The sequence below is a fragment of the Gymnoscopelus braueri genome (genome assembly GCF_963280865.1).
Source record: "Gymnoscopelus braueri genome assembly, chromosome: 5".
Classification (NCBI taxonomy): Eukaryota; Metazoa; Chordata; class Actinopteri; order Myctophiformes; family Myctophidae; genus Gymnoscopelus; species Gymnoscopelus braueri.
In genome coordinates, this window is record NC_137606.1 from 56,647,547 (window position 1) to 56,669,457 (window position 21,911).

General features: G+C 42.9%; 2 protein-coding genes across 2 annotated transcripts in view; both read left to right on the top strand.

The window, feature by feature from the left end:
• sik3 (SIK family kinase 3) overlaps positions 1 to 21,911 on the top strand; it is a 111,896-nt gene that overhangs the window by 87,205 nt on the left and 2,780 nt on the right. Inside the window, 11 exon segments of the mRNA XM_080428934.1 lie at positions 74 to 218; positions 5,280 to 5,399; positions 6,356 to 6,414; positions 6,775 to 6,884; positions 8,975 to 9,126; positions 9,817 to 9,941; positions 14,682 to 14,952; positions 16,937 to 17,167; positions 17,169 to 17,460; positions 20,394 to 20,545; positions 21,422 to 21,554. Of these exon segments, the coding sequence (XP_080285060.1) occupies positions 74 to 218; positions 5,280 to 5,399; positions 6,356 to 6,414; positions 6,775 to 6,884; positions 8,975 to 9,126; positions 9,817 to 9,941; positions 14,682 to 14,952; positions 16,937 to 17,167; positions 17,169 to 17,460; positions 20,394 to 20,545; positions 21,422 to 21,554 (1,790 nt within the window).
• Positions 1 to 21,911, top strand: part of LOC308085694 (myelin protein zero-like protein 2) — a 181,801-nt gene that overhangs the window by 31,283 nt on the left and 128,607 nt on the right. The gene's annotated exons all lie outside the window — the stretch shown is intronic.

The following is a 21,911-nucleotide window of genomic DNA, read 5'->3' on the forward strand; positions in this document are numbered from 1 at the left end:
ATGGCCGTAAATGTGTGTGTGCGTGTGTGTGTGTGTGTGTGTGTGTGTGGTCCCTGCCTGTCCTCCTCCCCAGGTCCAGCTACAAGGACTGCAACACCCTCCACCTCCCCATGGAGCGCTTCTCCCCCGTCAGGAGGTTCTCAGACGGAGCGGCCACCATCCAGGCCTTCAAGGCCTTCCACATGGAGAACAGCAGCCTCATCAGGCAGCTCAAACAGGTACACAGTCCTTTATTTAACATGGAGAACAGCAGTCTCATCAGGCAGCTCAAACAGGTACACAGTCCTTTATTTAACATGGAGAACAGCAGTCTCATCAGGCAGCTCAAACAGGTACACAGTCCTTTATTTAACATGGAGAACAGCAGTCTCATCAGGCAGCTCAAACAGGTACACAGTCCTTTATTTAACATGGAGAACAGCAGTCTCATCAGGCAGCTCAAACAGGTACACAGTCCTTTATTTAACATGGAGAACAGCAGTCTCATCAGGCAGCTCAAACAGGTACACAGGCCTTTATTTAACATGGAGAACAGCAGTCTCATCAGGCAGCTCAAACAGGTACACAGTCCTTTATTTAACATGGAGAACAGCAGTCTCATCAGGCAGCTCAAACAGGTACACAGGCCTTTATTTAACATGGAGAACAGCAGTCTCATCAGGCAGCTCAAACAGGTACACAGGCCTTTATTTAACATGGAGAACAGCAGTCTCATCAGACAGCTCAAACAGGTACACAGTCCTTTATTTAACATGGAGAACAGCAGTCTCATCAGGCAGCTCAAACAGGTACACAGTCCTTTATTTAAAGGAGAATTCCGGACAAATTAAGTGTTATCTTTGATGTCTCGTTACTCACCTACCGATGTGAAAAGTAGCGTTCTTTTTTTTCATATATTCCCCTGTCGTCATTTTTTAAACACCCTCCGTTGTTATAATGGGAGCGTGAGGGTTAGTGAAGTTCGTCTATTATAACCGACGCAATGTTATTTTTTTCTCTACTACGATTCATTGTAGAGTCTCATGATAGTCAAACATGCGCTGAAAATTCCTGCGAGCCTGCCGTTAATGGCGAACGATTTAACACTGGTTGCTTGTTTCCAGAATCTGGCAACACGAGTTGCCAGGTTCTGGAAGAAACAAGCAACCAGTGTTAAATCGTTCGCCATTGACGGCAGCCTCGCAGATAGTTTCAACGCATGTTTGACTATCATGAGACTCTACTATGAATACTAGTAGTGAAAAAAACAACTTTGCGTCGGTTATAATAGACGAATTTCACTAACCCTCACGCTCCCATTATAACAACGGAGGGTGTTTAAAAAATGACGACAGGGGAATATATGAAAAAAAAGAACGCTACTTTTCACATCGGTAGGTGAGTAACGAGACATCAAAGATAACACTTAATTTGTCCGGAATTCTCCTTTAACATGGAGAACAGCAGTCTCATCAGACAGCTCAAACAGGCACACAGGCCTTTATTTAACATGGAGAACAGCAGTCTCATCAGACAGCTCAAACAGGCACACAGGCCTTTAACCCGCTAAGCATCTGTGTGTCATTTTAGATGTATTTGGCTACTCAAAAACAGCAGATCTACAAGCTCATAGCGCTATGAGCTTGTAGATCTGCAATTTTTGGGCGGTGAAACCGCCCCTATAAGTGAGATTTGGAAAAATGTACAAATATCTTGGGCAGTGAAACCGGCCCTAAAAGTGAGGTTTGGAAATTTGTACAATTATCCTGCGCTGTGATTGGCCAATCACAATCTATTCAGGACTGTGATTGGCCAGTGTCACATGACACATGTGCATAGCCCTATATAAGCAACCATAACTTGAAAAAAAACAAAAATTGTTTTTTTTCAAGTTATGGTTTCGTCCATCATAAAGACTGTTTCAATAAATGTATTTATCTTTTGTACATGATTGGTTGACTCCATTCAGTATTGTGATTAGCTAGCAAGACACCGCCCACTTCACACAGGGTGTGATTTTTTTTAAATCGTGACATTTTTTGCAAATTTTTTCAAGCGAACATTTTTAACTCAAATCTTTGCTTCTGGGGGTCCCTGGAACAACATATTTTGAGATGGAGGGTCCGCGGCCAAATACATATAATTTTGAGGGTCCTTGACATGAAAAGGTTTGAGCACCGCTGATTATAGAAACAAACTTTTTTCAGAATACTGTTGGGATTTAGAAGACATTTGTAGAATCGGCCTCAGGTCTTTTAACCATGGGATTTGGGATAACCGCAATAAGTTTTTGCATAATCGTCATAATGGTTTCCATGTTTAAACATGTTCTTCCATTTTCAAACATTTGAAAGCATTGGAAAGTTATTAAATATGTCAGTACTTTCTTTTTATTTGTCATAATTATCCGCCCTGAGCAAATTGTGTTTACGAACCCCTAAAAACCAAAACAGAAATGCAATTTAAATGTGTTTTCCAATGTTCAAAGCCAAAAACACGATTACGTTGTTAATCGCAATTACTGGTACGACAATTAAATCGTCTAGTAAAAATGTCACGTTCGTGACAGCCCTGAATTGTCAGGCTGGCCAATCAGAGGGCACCATGCACACAATGGATGGACACAAAGTACAGTTAACCCTTAACCCATTAAGACCTGGATCTGTGTCATTTTTAGATTTGAGCTAAAAAGCATTATTTTACACTTTTGGCTGTTCAAAAATAGCAGATCTACAAGCTCATAGCGCGGCACCGAGTGCCGCGCTACGAGCTTGTATATCTGCTATTTTTGAAAAATCGTGAAAATGTGTGCAAATCTTTGAACATAATATATTTTTAAAGCGAACATTTTTATCTCAAATCTTTGCTTCTGGGGGGTCCCTGGAACAAAATATTTTGATAGGGGTCCGCGGCCAAATACATATAATTTTGGGGGTCCTTGACATGAAAAAGATTGAGCACCACTGATATAGAAACATACGTTTTTCAGAAAACTGTTGAGATTTAGGACACATGTAGAATTGGCTTCAGGTCTCAATGTGTTAAGAGTAAACCCAGGCAGCTCAGGGCGGTGAAGCCGCTTACATTGCAAACTAAAGCCTTTCACCTCTAATCAGCTTTCTGAATCACATAAACCCTATTTGAGCTCATGGTTCACGATGGCCCAGCAGTGATAGAGTGCTGACCCAGGTGCCGGCCAGACCGGTCAAGTTCACCCCATAGGTGTTTAAGAGTTTAGCCGGGTCACTGAGGTCAGGAGCTGGACAGGCTGTAAGGTGTTTAGAGTTTAGACAGGTCACAGAGGTCAGGTGCTAGTAATATCACTGCGTAGATCAGGGTTCCCTCCCCATTTGCCCGGACCGCGACAACTCCTGTCATTTAAAAAAAAATATATATATATACAGGGTCCCCACGGTCATGAAATTCCTGGAAATATTTTGAAATTATAAAAATCTTTTTCCAGTCCTGGAAAAGATTTGGAATTTGTCTAGGGTCCTGGAATTTATCAAGGGTCCTGGAAAAATATTTGGCTATGCATTGTTTTTGGCAATTTCTTTCCAAAACATCTATAACATTACACAAAATATGTATTTTCTGTCCGAACGGGCTGCGTGATTGCAGCCTAATGTATACCGGACGTGACAAAAATAACAGATATACAAGCTCACAACGTGCTGCAGCGTGATGCATAGTTAGTCAATTTTTTAGTTTTTAGTTTAGTTATTTATTTTTGCTACACTGCCTGTCTTTGGGCATTGCACATAAGAGTAAGAGACTCATTATTGCGCTGAATGTTATGTATAATAATGTTATACAGGCCTGGAAATTGGGTTAAATATTCTGGAAAAGTCTTGGAAAAGTTTTGGAAATTCATTGGTAAAAATGTGTGGGAACCCTGTATATATGTATTACTGTTCAAGCAGACTGTAACAAACACACCTGTAACAAACACATCTGTAACAAACACACCTGTAACAAACACATCTGTAACAAACACACCTGTAACAAACACATCTGTAAGTAAATTGTGGATTCTGGACTTATTTTGATTTTCAGTATGTACAACTGGCTGCTGTTAATCTGTATTACTTTTCAAGCAGAACCAAATACGTAAATGGTTGGTTCTCAACTTATTTAGTTTCCAGAGTGCATTGTTTTCCTTGTGTGACCCTCATAACAGTGTCAAATTAGCTAGATTAGAGAAAAAAAAACGAATAAAAAACTAAACATTTTGCGCTTGATGCGCGGGCACAATGCCCTGGCCCTCGGCTTGGTACCCTACACATAATTCGGCCCTTGGGGAAAACTAATTGGGGAAAACTAATTGGGGAACCCTGGCGTAGATATTAGTCTGGAATCTCTGTGTGGAACCTGCATTTCCAAGGGGCGAATAAAAAAAATGCCTCTGTTGATAAACCCCGCCCCACATGTGCATACTGGGGCCTGATTGGTCCCTCACTATACTTCGGAGGGAGTGAAATCCGACTGAGCGGTCCCAGAGGAAATCTGCGAGGGCAATTCGTTTGGCTTGGCTGATTCGTTTGGTTTGGTTTCCAGGCTAGTGTAGGTGTTTGGGTTTAGACTGCTTTACTTGAGTAAAAGTACAAAAGTATTGGTATCAAAATGTACTTAAAGTACCAAAAGTAAAAGTATAAACATGTTTGAAAATAGCAGATCTACAAGTTCACAAGCTTGTAGATCGACTATTTTTATATATCCTAGGTATAAAATAGGGCGTAAGTGGTTAATATAAGTTTTATAATGTAATAATTTATATCTGAAAAGTAACTAGTAACTAAAGTTTTTTTTTTATTGTAGTGTAGTAAAAGTACAATATTTGCCTCTGAGATGTAGTGGAGTAGAAGAAATTGGAAATACTCAAGTAAAGTACAATGACCTCAAAATGGTACTTAAGTACAGTAGTTGAGTACATGTACTTAGTTACTTTACACCACTGGTCAGGAGCTGACATGCTGTGGGTGTGTGGGTTTAGACAGGTCAGGAGGTCAGGAGCTGGCCTTACGTGTAAAGAAAGCTAATAATAAGGTCAAGAGGTCAGCCTTGTGGCCTGGAACGACCCCTATAGGAGTGAGTGTAGCCGTTGTTGTGCCTCAGTTTAGACACAGGACAATGCATGGTGGTGTTCAGTGATAAAACCAGGGGTACGGCTGTCACCATTACACATTTAAGTTGACCATTAATGATTTTCTATATGTAAAAAAAGCAGAAATAGCGGATCTATAAGCTTACAACGCGTCGTAGGCCTTGGCAAGATGCATTAATGTGTGTGTGTGTGACAGGAGTGCGAGCAGCTCCAGAAAATGTACGCTGCTCCGCGGGACGAGCGGCTCCTGGAGCAGACCCAGCATCAACACATTCTGTACCAGCAAGAACAACAGATCACACACCAGCAAATACAGGTACACACACACACACACACACACACACACACACACACACACACACACACACACACACACACACACACACACACACACACACACACACACACACACACACACACACACACACACACACACAGTTCTCAAATTCTGCCCGAACCCGACCCAACGTTTTCAGGCCGGCCCCAAGAAAAAGAAAAGAAAATCTATTGCCCCCAAAAAATAAATTTCAACTGCCCCTAGTGGCCTAACGGTAAGACTGACTGAAATGTCAGTGGATGTGATGGATGCAGCTCAAAGTGAACTTTATTCAGGTATCTGGTTTGTCCCCGTCCGACCTTCTTATCCCGTGTTATTAAAGAAAAACGGGCGACAATGGCCAAAAACTCAACTTGAAGTGGCCGTTTTCAAGATGTTTTGTCCGTTATCTCTGGAACAGAAGGTCCAATCTGCTCAGTTCAAAGCTTGTTGGATGAGTGACTTTGAGGACATTAAGTACATTATGACACCTTTTCGGGTTTTCACACGCGCGCACGCACACACACACACACACACACACACACACACACACACACACACACACACACACACACACACACACACACACACACACACACACACACACACACACACACACACACACACACACACACACACACACACAAGCAACTAATAACTGCCCAACACTGACTCATTGCCTTTCATCTGTGGTGTCCTGTAGCCCCCCCTGCTGGACAAATGAGTGTACAGAGTGACTTACACATCACATCACATGGACAGACAAAGTGAAACATTACAATGATTTCATCTATAAAGGAATGTGTTCACGTTGCAATATCTTATAATAATTAACTACACATTTTCCCCCTAAATTGTACCCTACTGTACTGTGTTCTCATTGGCTGATCAGATACATTGTACCGTTCTGTTCTGTGTTCTCATTGGCTGATCAGATGTTTGTTGTTTTCCTGCAGACCTTGTCTTTAGGACACGGTGAGAACCAGCCCAGCCACCTGACCCACCAGCTTCAGAGGTACACACACACACACACACACACACACACACACACACACACACACACACACACACACACACACACACACACACACACACACACACACACACACTTCAATATGTGTGGAGGAATTTTTACTTTACTTGAGTATTTCCAATTTCCAATACTTTTACTTCTACTCCACTACATCTCAGAGGCAAATATTGTACTTTTACTCTATATTATTTACTCTATATTATTATTTACTCAAATATACTGAAATATAATTTTACCATGAAAATAGCAGATACAAGAAACTAAAACTAAATTGACATTTTCTGTCTAAATCAACACGGGTCCAGTGCTGTGGAACTGACTTGTTGTGGCTCCTCCCCCCAGGTTGCGTATCCAGCCCTCTAGCCCGCCTCCAACGCATCCCAGCAACCACCTCTTCAGACAGTCCAATCAGAGCCCTCCGCCCGGCTCGACGGCCATGATGCAGGGCCACGGTCAGTACTGCAACTGCATCCACTTCTTCATCCTGTGTCCTGTAGGAGTTCTCTCTCCTGATTGGATACGATTGGTATCCCTGCTACCCGTCAATACTCTTTACTAAAGTAGCACTTAACCTAGCCTTGCCGACCGTGCAGTCTTATACGCAAAGGTTAAAGTGTAATTTAGATGGCATGTTATTTAGACAGATGCTAGGTTCATTTGTTTACCTGGCATCCTATAGTCTGTATAGTTTCAATGTACAGATTTGTTTTATTGTTTTTTGATTGAAATTGATTGACATTTTATTTATTAATCACAGTTACATTTATAATACTTTTGTCTAAAAGGTCAGACCAAAAAAGTCCTTGCGGACTTGTTTCCGTTGGGGTCCTTGGTATTAATTTCATAGACATATATAGTAGCAACCAAACAGTTCAAATATCAACACAAAAATACAGAGAAAAAATACCACTATGTAAAAAAATAATTAAAAAAAGCATGAAAAAAAAAATATATACAAAAAAAGGAGAGGGGGGTCGTCTGTCTACCGGGAAACTGCTACTACCTCCTCTTATGGCCTCCAGAAAGATGAGTTTTTAGGGCTGTTTTAAATGAGCCCAGCAAACTGCATTTTTTGAGGGATGGTGTTAGACTATAGCCTGGTAAACCCTCCCTCCGGAAATCTCATTTCTATTTGATTCCAGGAGTGAGTCTGGGCTGATTGCCCATTCTGCAATATTGGCTGCAGGCTGAGTTGGGCGGGAGTAATACCGTTGACTGACAACCCCTTCAGCCAATGATATTTTTTCCCCTTCAGCCAATCAGCAGTTCACCAGTCTAATGTGACGCAACGGGACTTTTGAGACAGCCATGGCCAAAATGGGTTGCCTTATTCGGATACATGGGTGTCACTGCCCACCCCTACCGGTTCTCTAAATTTTTATTTTTAAATAGGCTTTGTCATGATTAATTGACCACATATATGAAGTTAAACAACTAAATTCTATCCAAACGATATATTATAAGTAAATTCCGTGCCTCAAAATAGAAGTTAGAGAGCTTTTTGAAGTCAAAAAATAGCGGAGATTATAGCGGACAAGAAAAAGATGGCTGCCGTTCGTGTTTTGGGCTCACTCGAACTCGCCACTTGATTGGCCAACGTAAGCTGTCAATCACAGAACAATGAGCGACGACGCTGATAGGCTCGGTTAGCTGGTAATTCCACTAGAAACCCCCACAAAGGGCTATCAGGCCAGACTCACTCCTGGAATCAAATAGAAATGAGATTTCCGGAGGGAGGGTTTACCAGGCTAGTTAGACTATTCCATACCTTGGTGGCCGTGCTGTAGAAGGAGAATTTGCCCATGTAGTGGAGAATGACCCCTGGTCTTGTATTAAGACCAGGGGTCTTCAATAGGGGGTCCTCAGAGGGCTGCCAAACCTGTTGTGTGATAGGATTTTTTTAACCCTAGCATCCCTATTCTGAGGGGAACATGACATTCCTGTCCCGCTAGGCACATACGTTGTGTAGTTGTGTGTTTGTTGTGGTTTCCTGTGTGCTTCTAGCAGGACCCTGGTCAGTGCAGTACCAGCACGGTACACCATATCTAGCTGATTCATATTCATTAACTCATTCACTGCCACTGACGTAAAAAACGTAATTTGTCCCGTTTACCAATCCTGCCACTGACGTAAAAAACGTAATTTTTTTTTTTTGAAAAAAATTAATTTTTTTTTTTTTTTTTTTTTTTTAGTTTTTTTTTCAAATTTGACCCAAAGACCAAGGAGATATGATTGTTTAAAGATCTACACTCCCATCCACTTCCTTGTTAACTTAAAACTTAAAAATTCTGTATCTCGGCTCCTGAGTACTTTTTTTTTTAAATGAAAAATCTCTGGCAGTGGGCAAACGCGGCCAGCAATAATTGTGGCAGTGAATGAGTTAATTATTATGTTTTATTTATTTTTTCAAAATTTTTATCCTACGATTTTGTAACCCATTTTTTCACCCAGTGCCAATTGCCTATGTAATCCTGGGCGCTACTCTCCCTCTGACAGCCTAGGGAGAGCAAATAACTCATTATTATGTTAATTATGTCATTAGGCTCGTCAGTGCAGTACCAGCACGGCGCTCCATCTCTCTACCAGGGCCAGAGCGGAAGCCCCCCCCCCACCGGCCTCCCCAGGGGCTCCATGCCAACCAATCAGCAGGCAGGATCTGCACGCGCCGGAGTGCCATTGGCCCAGGGCCAGCAGGTGACCTCAGAGAGCCAATTGAAAATGATCCTTCGTTTATTCCAAGTGTTTCATTACCTTGAAATTAAAAAGGAAAATAGAAGTGTGTATGTATGTGTATCCACTGTGATGTAAAGTAACTAAGTACATTTACTCAAGTACTGTAGCATAATGTTGAGGTATTTTTACTTTACTGGAGTATTTCCAATGTTCAGTACTTTTACTTCTACTCCACTACATCTCAGAGACAAATATTGTACTTTTACTCCACTACAATTATATGAAAGCTTTAGTTACTAGTTACTTTGTAGATTTAGATTATTATTACTAAACATACATCATGCTCCCACTTAACCACTTAAGCTCTATATATATTTTGGCCATTTGAAAATAGCAGATCTACAAGCTCACAAGAGCTTGTAGATCTGCTATTTTCAAAAGATTGTTAGAAATTAATTTGAAAACCTGTGAAATGGGTCATTCTGCATCATGAGTACTTTTACTTTTGGTACTTTAAGTACATTTTGATACCAATACTTTTGTACTTTTACTCAAGTACATTTTTAATACCGAACTTTTACTTGTAACCGAGTATTTTCAAAATTGCAGTATCGATACTTTTACTTAAGTAGAACATTTGAGTACTTTTTCCACCACTGTGTGTATCTCGGTGTCTCATTGGTCGGTTACCCTCTCGTGTCCGTCCTGCAGGTGACCATTCAGGTACAGGAGGTGGAGCTAGGGGGCGGAGCTCTTCGGCAGGGCTTCCTGTCCACGCCGTGCGGACACCGCGTCCTCGGCAAGCAGCTGAGCGCCGACAACGCCGAGACGCACAGGTGACCACGCCCACCCCGTCGCCACGCCCCCTTCGAACGCACCTTACTCTACCACACACACACACAAACAAACACACCTTACTGCACCACACACACTGTTATGTTTTTTCATATTTTTTTGGTATGACTGATATTGTAATGAATTAATTTATTTACATAAATGAGCAATATTTCAGTGATACAAATAATTAAATCAATTAAAAATGTATCAGTCTTAATCAGCAAGATGAGACTAACCACGGCACCACATACATGAAATATAGATGATAATGTTATTCATTTTTACTCTGCAAACACTGGTATATACTGTTTATACTATATATTAGTTTTTGTTAAATATACTGATAGTGAGTCTTCAGGCAAACACCCCCCAACACTCACTTTTTATCATTTTATTTGTTTGTATTTCTTTAAGACATTACAATTTAAGAAAGGATGCCAAAACACATCATAATAGCTGTTATATGCATTAACATGAGTATACTCTATACTCTGTATACTCTATATTCTGTATGCATACATACTGTATACAGAGAGGAAGGTTTTTCTTAATAAAATGATCTTTTAGGTGTTTCAGTAACACACACACACACGCAATTCTTTTTTTTTTTTGCATTGCTTTACTGTTTCCATTCCATTCCTATCACACTCACAAACACATTACTCTAGATCCCCCATCATGTTGTTGAGAGTGTTTAATCACAGGCTAACTCTCTAGATGAGTATGAACCATATGTGTCACCATTATGTTACGGTAACATAACCCCCCCCCCCCCCCAACACACCCACCTCCCTGTGATGACATCATCAACGGAGCGTCCACTTTGATTGGCTGAGGGGTTGAGCTGTTGGAAGTAAGTGGAGGATGTAGAAGAAGTGATTTAACCTCCCCCCCGGGAACCCAGTAGATACCTCCATAGATATATGTATACGTAGATACATCCATAGGTAGATATACACGTAGATACCTCCATAGATATATGTATACGTAGATACATCCATAGATATATGTATACGTAGATACATCCATAGATAGATATACACGTAGATACCTCCATAGGTAGATAGATATAAACATAGATACATCCATAGGTAGATATACACGTAGATACATCCATAGGTAGATAGATAGATATAAACATAGATACCTCCATAGGTAGATAATATACACGTAGATACATCGGTAGATAGATGTACACGTAGATGCTTAATCCATTAACCGGGAACACATCTGTGTCATTTTAGATTTCTTTGGCTATTCAAAAATAGCAGACTTACAAGCTCATAGCGCGGCACCGATGAGCTTGTAGATCTTTGAGGATTATTTTTTTTGAAAATGTGTGCAAATCTTTGAGTATATATTTACACTTTTAACTCAAAATTTGCTTCTGGGCGTTCCTGGAACAAAATATTTTGAGATGGGGGGGGGGGGGTCCGTGGCTAAATGAATATCATTTTGGGGGTCCTTGACATTAAAAAAAAAGAATAGCCCAAAGAAAAAAATACACAGATGTGTTCCTGGTCTTAATGGGTTAATGTTTAGAAGATAGCCCAACCCACGCTTCACCACTACGTGTGAATAAGCCCCTTCTAAGTGGGCGCTGTCCCACTGCAGATCTCACCAACGTCCTACTGTGTAGATCCCACCAGAGTGCGTTGCTGGGACAGAGAAAGGTCCATAACAAATTTGTCTCTGAAACAAAGCCATGTTAGTGTCATAATGTTGGGGAGATTGTGTGGCTTTTGGAGAACGGCTCCAATAGTTAGTTCAGTGACCATGGAGGCTTAAAGAATGGTTCAGAAGCTGTGTTCACCTTCACTCTCCCGTTGGAATGAATAGACTCCAACCTGCTTCTGGTCTCCTAAATGGGGTGACCACCTACAGTGGGTCACACAGACACAGGAAGTAAAAGCCAGAAGCTCTTCCATTTGTCTTGGAAGCGCGCGTCTTGTAAACCACATTGGCTGCTGCTGCTCATGTTTCAATGGGGCCGTCATCTTGCTTATGGCAAGAAGTACATCCTAATGCATGTATGCCCTGTGTATGTCTTATTAGCCAAATACCAGTACATGATTATGTCTATTAGCCAAATACCAGTACTCCAGGTGTTACGGGGAAATTGGTGACCTGACGAAATATGTGACCATCTTATGGTCTTCATATAACGTCAGGGTGTCCGAACATAAATCACTGCTGTGTGTTTATGAACACAGTTGGCTGTGTTAATAACACAGGGTTAATAGCACAGGGTTCTGCTCGGGGGTAGAGTGGCCGGTAGAGCGGCCTTGATGGGAACCGCAAGGTTCCCAGTTTGATAACTCCCAGGCTCCCCCAGAGTTAGTGCCGAAGTGTCCTTGAGCAAGACGCTGAACCCCTAATCACTCCTGATGAGCAGGTTGGTGCCTTGCATGGTTTCCTCCTCCATCGGTGTGTGAATGTGTGTGTGAATGTAATGCACAATCTATGTACAGCGCTTAAGCGCTATATAAATGCACCATTTACAGTTATATATAAACCTAGTGCTGTTTTGGTCACAATAGCACAAACCAGTCCCAAGAACAACCAGTAGGGGTCAGCAGTGACCAGATTAAACGAGTGTGTGTGTGTGTGTGTGTGTGTGTGTGTGTGTGTGTCAGGGAATTGGTACAATTACCAAGAGAAGGGAAAGGAGGAACAATTATGTATTTATTTGGGGGGGGGGGGGGGGGGGGGGCTGTGTTTATCTGTCAAGGAGGCACTTTGTCTTCATGCCTGTACCCTAGCAGGCGTAGACGAGCCAGCCCGCAGGTTAATATCAGAATAGTGATATATTATTGATTTCAGCTGTTATAATTGCAAACATGAAAACATGACCCGCTTTAATTACTTCAGTCTATATGAGTAGCTTAATGACTAATAATGAATTGCATTTTTTATAGCGCTTTTCCAAGTGCTCAAAGCGCTTTACAATGGTTCATTCATTCATACAGGTGGGGGACATTGGGAGGTAGTATTAGTCTAGTATTAGACTAGTATTACAATGTTATTGTCTTTTTTATGTCCAATGTATTTGTATTCAAGTTCATAAAGTTAAAGGAGAATTCCGGACAAATTAAGTGTTATCTTTCATGTCTCGTTACTCACCTAGCGACGTAAAAAGTGGCGTTCTTTTTTTCCATATATTCCCCTGTCGTCATTTTTTAAACACCCTCCGTTGTTATAATGGGAGCGCGTGGGTTATGTGAAGTTCGTCTATTATAACCGACGCAATGTTATTTTTTTCTCTACTACGATTCATTGTAGAGTCTCATGATAGTCAAACATGCGCTGAAAATTCCTGCGAGCCTGCCGTTAATGGCGAACGATTTAACACTGGATGCTTGTTTCTTTCCAGAACCTGGCAACTCGTGTTGCCAGATTCTGGAAACAAGCAACCAGTGTTAAATCGTTCGCCATTAACACCTTTACCGCCGGGCCCGTAGTTCTACGGGCCGTTAAATCCAACGGTTAAGCGCCGAGCCCGTAGTCCTACGGGCTGCGGTCTTTTCGCGCATGCGCGGTCCGGGTGCACTTTCGGAATTTTTTTGATCCACTTCCGTTTCCGGTTTCATGACAGGAAATAGAATTATTTGGGATCCGGTTTCGACGATCACGCCCGCTCCCATTCTACAGACGAAACTGAAACTCAATTCTCTTCCTGTAGTTTTTTCTCCTCGCATTTCACTGTTTAACGTAATCCGCTCTAACTACAGTCATGGAAGTCCGTTTGACATGCGGTCTTCACTGGGAGATACAGGGAGATCTCGCGGATGTAAACAGACCGTTCACGGCTCAATCTTAAGGATTTTAACAAGATCTATGGCGACATGAAAAAAACAAAAAAACAACAAAAACACCTTGGCACTGGTGAGTACATTATGAGATTAACCTCTGGCGGTGGATGTGTTAACGGCAGGCTCGCAGGAATTTTCAGCGCATGTTTGACTATCATGAGACTCTACAATGAATCGTAGTAGAGAAAAAAATAACATTGCGTCGGTTATAATAGACGAACTTCACATAACCCACGCGCTCCCATTATAACAACGGAGGGTGTTTAAAAAATGACGACAGGGGAATATATGGAAAAAAAGAACGCCACTTTTTACGTCGCTAGGTGAGTAACGAGACATGAAAGATAACACTTAATTTGTCCGGAATTCTCCTTTAACATAAGTATAACTAAATGCATTTGAAATTAAATAAAAATCTTACTTTTCAGGATTCCAAAAAAAAAAATTGCTAAACTAAATTCAGGATTCCAATTTAAAAATAGCAAAAATAGCCGATCTACAAGCTCAAAACGCGTCGCACTGCGACGCGTTTTGAGCTTGTAGATCGGCTATTTTTGCTACTTTTTGTGTGACATAAATGTAGAATGGCCCGACAGTATTTATGCAACGTGGCCCTCTGGAGTGAGTGTGGAAATATAGTGGCCCTCTACATCATCAAAGTTGCATCACCCCTGCTGTTGAATCCCGGGTGCAGGTGCAGGGTTATCTGACTGTCCTGTGCTCTCTACCGCCCCCTGTCTGTCTGTCTGTCTGTCTGTCTGTCTGTCTGTCTGTCTGTCTGTCTGTCTGTCTGTCTGTCTGTCTGTCTGTCTGTCTGTCTGTCTGTCTGTCTGTCTGTCTGTCTGTCTGTCTGTCTGTCTGTCTGTCTGTCTGTCTGTCTGTCTGTCTGTCTGCCTGCCTGCCTGTCTGTCTGTCTGTCTGTCACAGCCGCAGCCTGGGTCGGTTCTCGTCGGGCTACGACCAGGCCCAGTTCAACACCCACCTCTTCAACGCTGACCCGGGGGCCTCGCGGGTGGTCGGCGGGGGCCCCTCCTACGGCAACCCCTACCTGCAGGGGGCCTCGCTCAACGTGCCCGGCCTGGACGGGGGCTACCAGGGCGGGGGCTACGGCGCCCCCTCGGCCCTGCAGCAGGCCCTGCTCTCCCCCACCCCGCTGGAGTACCGGCCCCCCCAGCAGCACGTCACCCCCACCCTGCAGGTACAGTGTGATGTCATCCACTAAAACGATGATATAAAATGTTGGTCCACTACCTTTTATCACTGACGAAAACAAAATAATAACTTAAAGCTATGATGACTTAAACTAAGACTAAATATAATGACAATTTATAAATAAAAACTAGACTGAAATGTCAGTGGTGGAAAAAGTACTCAAATGCTTTACTTAAGTAAAAGTATCAATACTGCAATGTAGAATTGTTAGTAAGTAAAAGTCCAGAATTAAATTTACTTGAGTAAAAGTACAAAAGTATTGGTATCAAAATGTACTTAAAGTACCAAAAGTAAAAGTACTAAAATGTTTGAAAATAGCAGATCTACAAGCTCACAACTTGTAGATCGGCTATTTTCAAATAGCCTAGGTATAAAATAGGGCTAAAGTGGTTAATGTGTGTTTTATAATTTATATCTGCAAAGTAACTAGTAACTAAAGTTTTCAAATCATTGTAGTGGAGTAAAAGTACAATATGTGCCTCTGAGATGTAGTGGAGTAGAAGTAAAAGTACTGCAAACTGGAAATACTCCAGTACAGTAAAAATACCTCAAAATTGAACTTCAGTACAGTACTTGAGTAAAGTAACTTAGTTACTTTACACCACTGCTGAAATGTCAGTGAGGGATCTAGTGGAGAAGAGATCCAGAACATTACATTACAGTCATTTAGCAGACGCTTTTATCAAAAGAGACTTACAATAAGTTCATTCAACATAGGTAGGCAGGAAAACTACTAATCACCAGAAGTCTTTATGTGCATTCTCTTCTAAAACAAGCAACTAAGAGGCTAGCGCTAAGGTAAAAGTGCAATATATCAGCTATACCTACTTTCATAAACAGATGAGACACATAGGAAAATCAAATGAGCAAGAGCTAAAACAAATAAGTGTATCGAATAAACATCTTGTTTATTCGATACACAAAAGCTACACAATAAAGCAAGAGCTTGTACAAATAATTGACAACAAGTAGGTAAGGCTAAGAGGAAGGGTCAGGGTAGCGTTTAATGGAGAAGAGATCCAGTAGAACTAAGACTAGTGGAGAAGAGATCCTGTAGAACTAAGACTAGTGGAGAAGAGATCCAGTAGAACTAAGACTAGTGGAGAAGAGATCCTGTAGAACTAAGACTAGTGGAGAAGAGATCCAGTAGAACTAAGACTAGTGAAGAAGAGATCCAGTAGAACTAAGACTAGTGGAGAAGAGATCCTGTAGAACTAAGACTAGTGGAGAAGAGATCCTGTAGAACTAAGACTAGTGGAGAAGAGATCCAGTAGAACTAAGACTAGTGGAGAAGAGATCCAGTAGAACTAAGACTAGTGGAGAAGAGATCCAGTAGAACTAAGACTAGTGGAGAAGAGATCCAGTAGAACTAAGACTAGTGGAGAAGAGATCCAGTAGAACTAAGACTAGTGGAGAAGAGATCCAGTAGAACTAAGACTAGTGGAGAAGAGATCCAGTAGAACTAAGACTAGTGGAGAAGAGATCCAGTAGAACTAAGACTAGTGGAGAAGAGATCCAGTAGAACTAAGACTAGTGGAGAAGAGATCCAGTAGAACTAAGACTAGTGGAGAAGAGATCCAGTAGAACTAAGACTAGTGGAGAAGAGATCCAGTAGAACTGAAAGACAAGTCATTTTATGTTCGGTTGCGCTCAGGTGTCGCGCTTCAATCGGCGACATTCCATTGTGCAGTCGTCTCGGTTTATGTTAAACAGCGTTCAGCGAGGAGAAAAACAACAACCGAGATAATGGCCGATTAGGGGAAGATTTAGAGCGAGGGCGGGTGGGAACGGAAATCTCCGGATACGGATATTTCCATATCCGGGTGTGCTACAATGAAATATGTCACTGCGAGGGGAAAAAGAAGAAAAAAAAAGACCACCTGCTGCGCAATTATTTAGGTTCGCGTAGATCTACGCGATTGGCACGCAATGTGTTAACGGTGCGTGTGCCCCCCCCCCCCTCCCTGCAGGGCCTCCTGTCGCCCCGTCACTCCCTGACGGGCCACGCGGACCCCCGGCTGAACCCCCAGGACCTGGCCGCCCTGCTGAAGAGGCAGAGCCCCCGGCCGGGGGGCGGGCAGCAGCAGTGCCCCCCGCCCCACACCCCGCCCCACACCACCCCGCACCAGGAGTACGGAGAGATGCTGCTGAGCCTGGAGGGGCCCCCCCCGGGGGTCTCCTCGCAGGGGGGGGGGGCCGGTGGGGGGCCACTACCACCACCTCCTGCAGATCCGGCCCCCGGACGTCCCGCCCCAGCAGGGTGGGGGGCCGTCCTGCCCGGGCCTCACCCACTCAGAGAGCATGGAGGAGGACGAGGCCCCGCCCCCGGGCCCGCCCCCCTCCTACCACCACGCCCACCATGAGGGCTTGTTGGCCAAGGCTGTGGTGGAGGGCCACGAGCTGCTGGCGCCCCCTAGAGGCAACACGCCGCCTTACACCTCCCCCACGCACAGGCACACGGGATACAACATGCACAGCGGCTCCACAGGCAGAGGTACACACACATGAGCACACGCACACACATGAGCACACACACACACATGAGCACACACACACACATGAGCGCACGCACACACATGAGCGCACGCACACACATGCGCACGCACACACATGCGCACGCACGCGCACACACGCATACGCACACACACTCATCCTCAAGAACTATCTTAACTCTTTAACCCATTGAGACCTGAAGCCGTTTCTACATGTCTCCTAAATCTCAACAGTTTTCTGAAAAACGTATGTTTCTATATCAGTGGTGCTCAATCTTTTTCATGTCAAGGACCCCCAAAATGATATGTATTTGGCCGCCGACCCCCATCAAAATATGTTGTTCCAGGGACCCCCCAGAAGCAAAGATTTGAGTAAAAAATTTCGCTTTAAAAGTATATATATTCAAAGATTTGCACCAATTTTCAAGATTTTTCAAAAATAGCAGATCTACAAGCTCGTAGCGCGGCACTCGGTGCCGCGCTATGAGCTTGTATATCTGCTATTTTTGAATAGCTCAAAGTGTAAAATAATGCTTTTTAGCTCAAATCTAAAAATGACACAGTTCCAGGTCTTAATGGGTTAACACATTACCTGCCAAAAACGGACATGTCCGTCTTTTAAAATACACCCGTTTCCCGCCAAAGACGGACATGTCCGTCTTTTCAAAATAAAAGTAAAAAAAAACATAGATATCGCTATCCAAAGATTTACTGCTCCATTCACCTCCTGGTTAACTTATTACTTTCAAATCCTGTATCTCGGCTCCTGTGTATTTATTATTTTACCATGTATTTTTTGGTGAAACATGCTTTTTTTCAACTGGCTGCAATTATGGAACGGATTACCGTGATCGGATTATTATTTTTCCACGATTCTACGAGACTCCTGTGTGTGTGTGTAATGAGGGGATCACCATGAGGACGGTGATCACAGAAAATATTTTGTGACTACTTCAAAATGTTTAAAAAAAGGTTAAAACATCTTTAAAAATGCTGGCACTGGGTGGGAATTGAAAAAAAAACCTCTGGCAGGGAATGTGTTAACTGCCAGAGTAATAGTGTGACGCTACTGCCAGCGTGGGGAAAAAAAGTTTTTACTGTACTTTTTTTGGCCCTCTATATCATCAAAGTTGCATCACCCCTGCTGTTGAATCCCGGGTGCAGGTGCAGGGTTATCTGACTGTCCTGTGCTGTCAGATGTGTTTCTGTCCTGTGTTCTGTCCTGTGTGATCTGACTGTCCTGTGTTTACTGAAAAATCATGTAATATTCTCTCTGACCTCTGTTGTCACGGAGATCGGCTCATCACACACACGGAGGTCTCGTAGCGTAGGGGGGAGAAAAAGATATCCCCTCTTTAATCTATCAATTAATCACCCCATGGAGACTCGAATTCCTGGATTTTTGTTTTTGTTTTTGTCGCATTCCTAAGCCAATAATTTGATGATTCCGGTAGGAGACACAAAGGAGACTCTTTGTGTCTCCTACCCGAACCGCTGCCGGTCATCAAATTATTGTCTTAGGAATGCGCTAAAAACATTTTGGATTGATTGATTGATTGAATACTTTATTTAGAAGTTTGCAGAAAAAAAGCACATGAAAGTACAGTTCAAATACACGGTCAACTAAATAGGATTTATTTAATTTTTTTAAGCCTATGGCTTGTTTCAATTGGGGTCCTTTGTACTCAATTCATAGTGATATTAAATGACAGACAGATTTTTTTATTGATTGATTGATTGATTGATTGGGGGGCCAGTCAAAATTGTGCCGTGGGCCGGGCCTGAGTTTGAGTATCACTGCCCTACCCTATGAATGATGGTCTGTCGTCATCAGGCAGTTAAAGCATCATTCATAAATGATGGTCTGTCGTCATCAGGCAGTGAAAGCATCATTCATAGGGTAGGTATCACCCTACCCTATGAATGATGGTCTGTCGTCATCAGGCAGTTAAAGCATCATTCATAGGGTAGGTATCACCTACCCTATGAATGATGGTCTGTCGTCATCAGGCAGTTAAAGCATCATTCATAGGGTAGGTATCACCCTACCCTATGAATGATGGTCTGTCTTCATCAGACAGTTAAAGCATCATTCATAGGGTAGGTATCACCCTACCCTATGAATGATGGTCTGTCGTCATCAGGCAGTGAAAGCATCATTCATAGGGTAGGTATCACCCTACCCTATGAATGATGGTCTGTCGTCATCAGGCAGTGAAAGCATCACTCATAGGGTAGGTATCACCCTACCCTATGAATGATGGTCTGTCGTCATCAGGCAGTGAAAGCATCATTCATAGGGTAGGTATCACCCTACCCTATGAATGATGGTCTGTCGTCATCAGGCAGTTAAAGCATCATTCATAGGGTAGGTATCACCCTACCCTATGAATGATGGTCTGTCGTCATCAGGCAGTGAAAGCATCATTCATAGGGTAGGTATCACCCTACCCTATGAATGATGGTCTGTCGTCATCAGGCAGTTAAAGCATCACTCATAGGGTAGGTATCACCCTACCCTATGAATGATGGTCTGTCGTCATCAGGCAGTGAAAGCATCACTCATAGGGTAGGTATCACCCTACCCTATGAATGATGGTCTGTCGTCATCAGGCAGTTAAAGCATCACTCATAGGGTAGGTATCACCCTACCCTATGAATGATGGCCAGAATCATATCGTGAGTTGATTGAACCGTTACATGCCTAGAACCTATATATCATGTTGATATGGGTTCATTAGTGATATTGCATTCTCAAGACAGCAATTGAGCATACTGATAAATCTTGTGTCCATATTCTAACGAACATCTCAACATGTGTGTGTCTCCATGGAAACTAGACATGATGAACCTGCTTCTCTCTCTCTCTCCCTCTCCCTCTCCCTCTCTCTCTCTCTCCCTCTCTCCCCCCCACACCCCCCTCCCCCTCCCTCAGATGCAGAGGAGTGCAGGACCCCAGGGCAGGCCATGGAGGTGCCTGATGTAAACGGCGTGGGCTACCCGCGGCCCCCTCCGCAGGCCGACGCCTACAGGGCGCGCGGGCAGCTGCAACGCCACCACACCATCCAGACCTGTGACGACGCCTACGTAAGCCACGCCTCCTTTTTATTTAATAGCGAAACAGACACTGGTATCTGTTTTATTTTTAAAGGCAGTTGATGGGACTTTCCACAGTATATTAAATCCCTGCTGGATGTGAATCCTGTAACACACAGGACACGCTCCAGTGACTGGCTCACGCTAAAGGTCCCCAAAGTAAAGACTGAACTGGGGAAAAGCAGCCTTTTGTTTTAGTGCCCCGACCACCTGGAATGACCTACAGCCAGGGCCGGACTGGGACCAAAATTCAGTCCTGGCATTTTGGTCCGAACCGGCCCACCACCCCCCGGGCCGTTTTGTCAACTTTTACTTCTATTCCACTACATCTCGGATCCAAATATTGTACTTTTACTCCACTACATTTATTTGAAAACTTTAGTTACTAGTTACTTTGTAGATTTCGATTGTTATTACAAAACATACATTAATTGTAATTAATTTCGGCCATTTGAAAATATCCGATCTACAAGCTCACAATGCGTCGTATCGTGACGCATTGTGAGCTTGTAGATCTGCTATTTTCAAAAGATTTGTATACATTTTTGAAAACTTGAAATGGGACATTCTGCACAATGAGTACTGTCTACTTTTGGTACTTTAAGTACATTTTGATAACAATACCTTTGTACTTTTCCTCAAGTAAATTTTGAATTCTGGACTTTTACTTGTAACAGAGGATCTCTACTTTGCAGTATTGATACTTATACTTAGTAAAAGTAAAATAAAACATTTGAGTACTTTTTCCACCACTGGTATCACACGATAAATAAAAATGTGTGGGAACCCTGTAAGAAATCATAATAACAAGTCATAATTGATCAAATTGATTGGCTCTCACAAAGCGTCGTGTCACTTCCTGTGCAGGACCAGGTGGAGCCTATGTCTGGGATGAGCCTATTGGCCGGCAAGGCGCTAAGCTCCGCCCGCATGTCAGACATCCTCAGTCAGACGTCGCTGACTGGAAGTCAACAACAGCTGCACCAGCGGGAAGAGTCCGGTTAGTAGCACACACACACACACACACACACACACACACACACACACACACACACACACACACACACACACACACACACACACACACACACAATGGCCCTCATTTATCAACGCGGTGCAGACCAAAAATGGGCGTACGGCGAGATCACCGCAACTTTCGGCATTTATCAATATATGTCGCCTTCAGCCTACCGTACGCTGAGATCTCACGTCTGGTCGAGAGCAGTTGTTGACGTTGGCTGCGCCCGTTTATTCCATTGTAGACCTGAGGAGCAGCATTGTCTCGCCGTCTATCAGGCATCTGGACACATGTATCCACTCCAAAATGTATATCTACACTAATAAATAATCCCTGTGA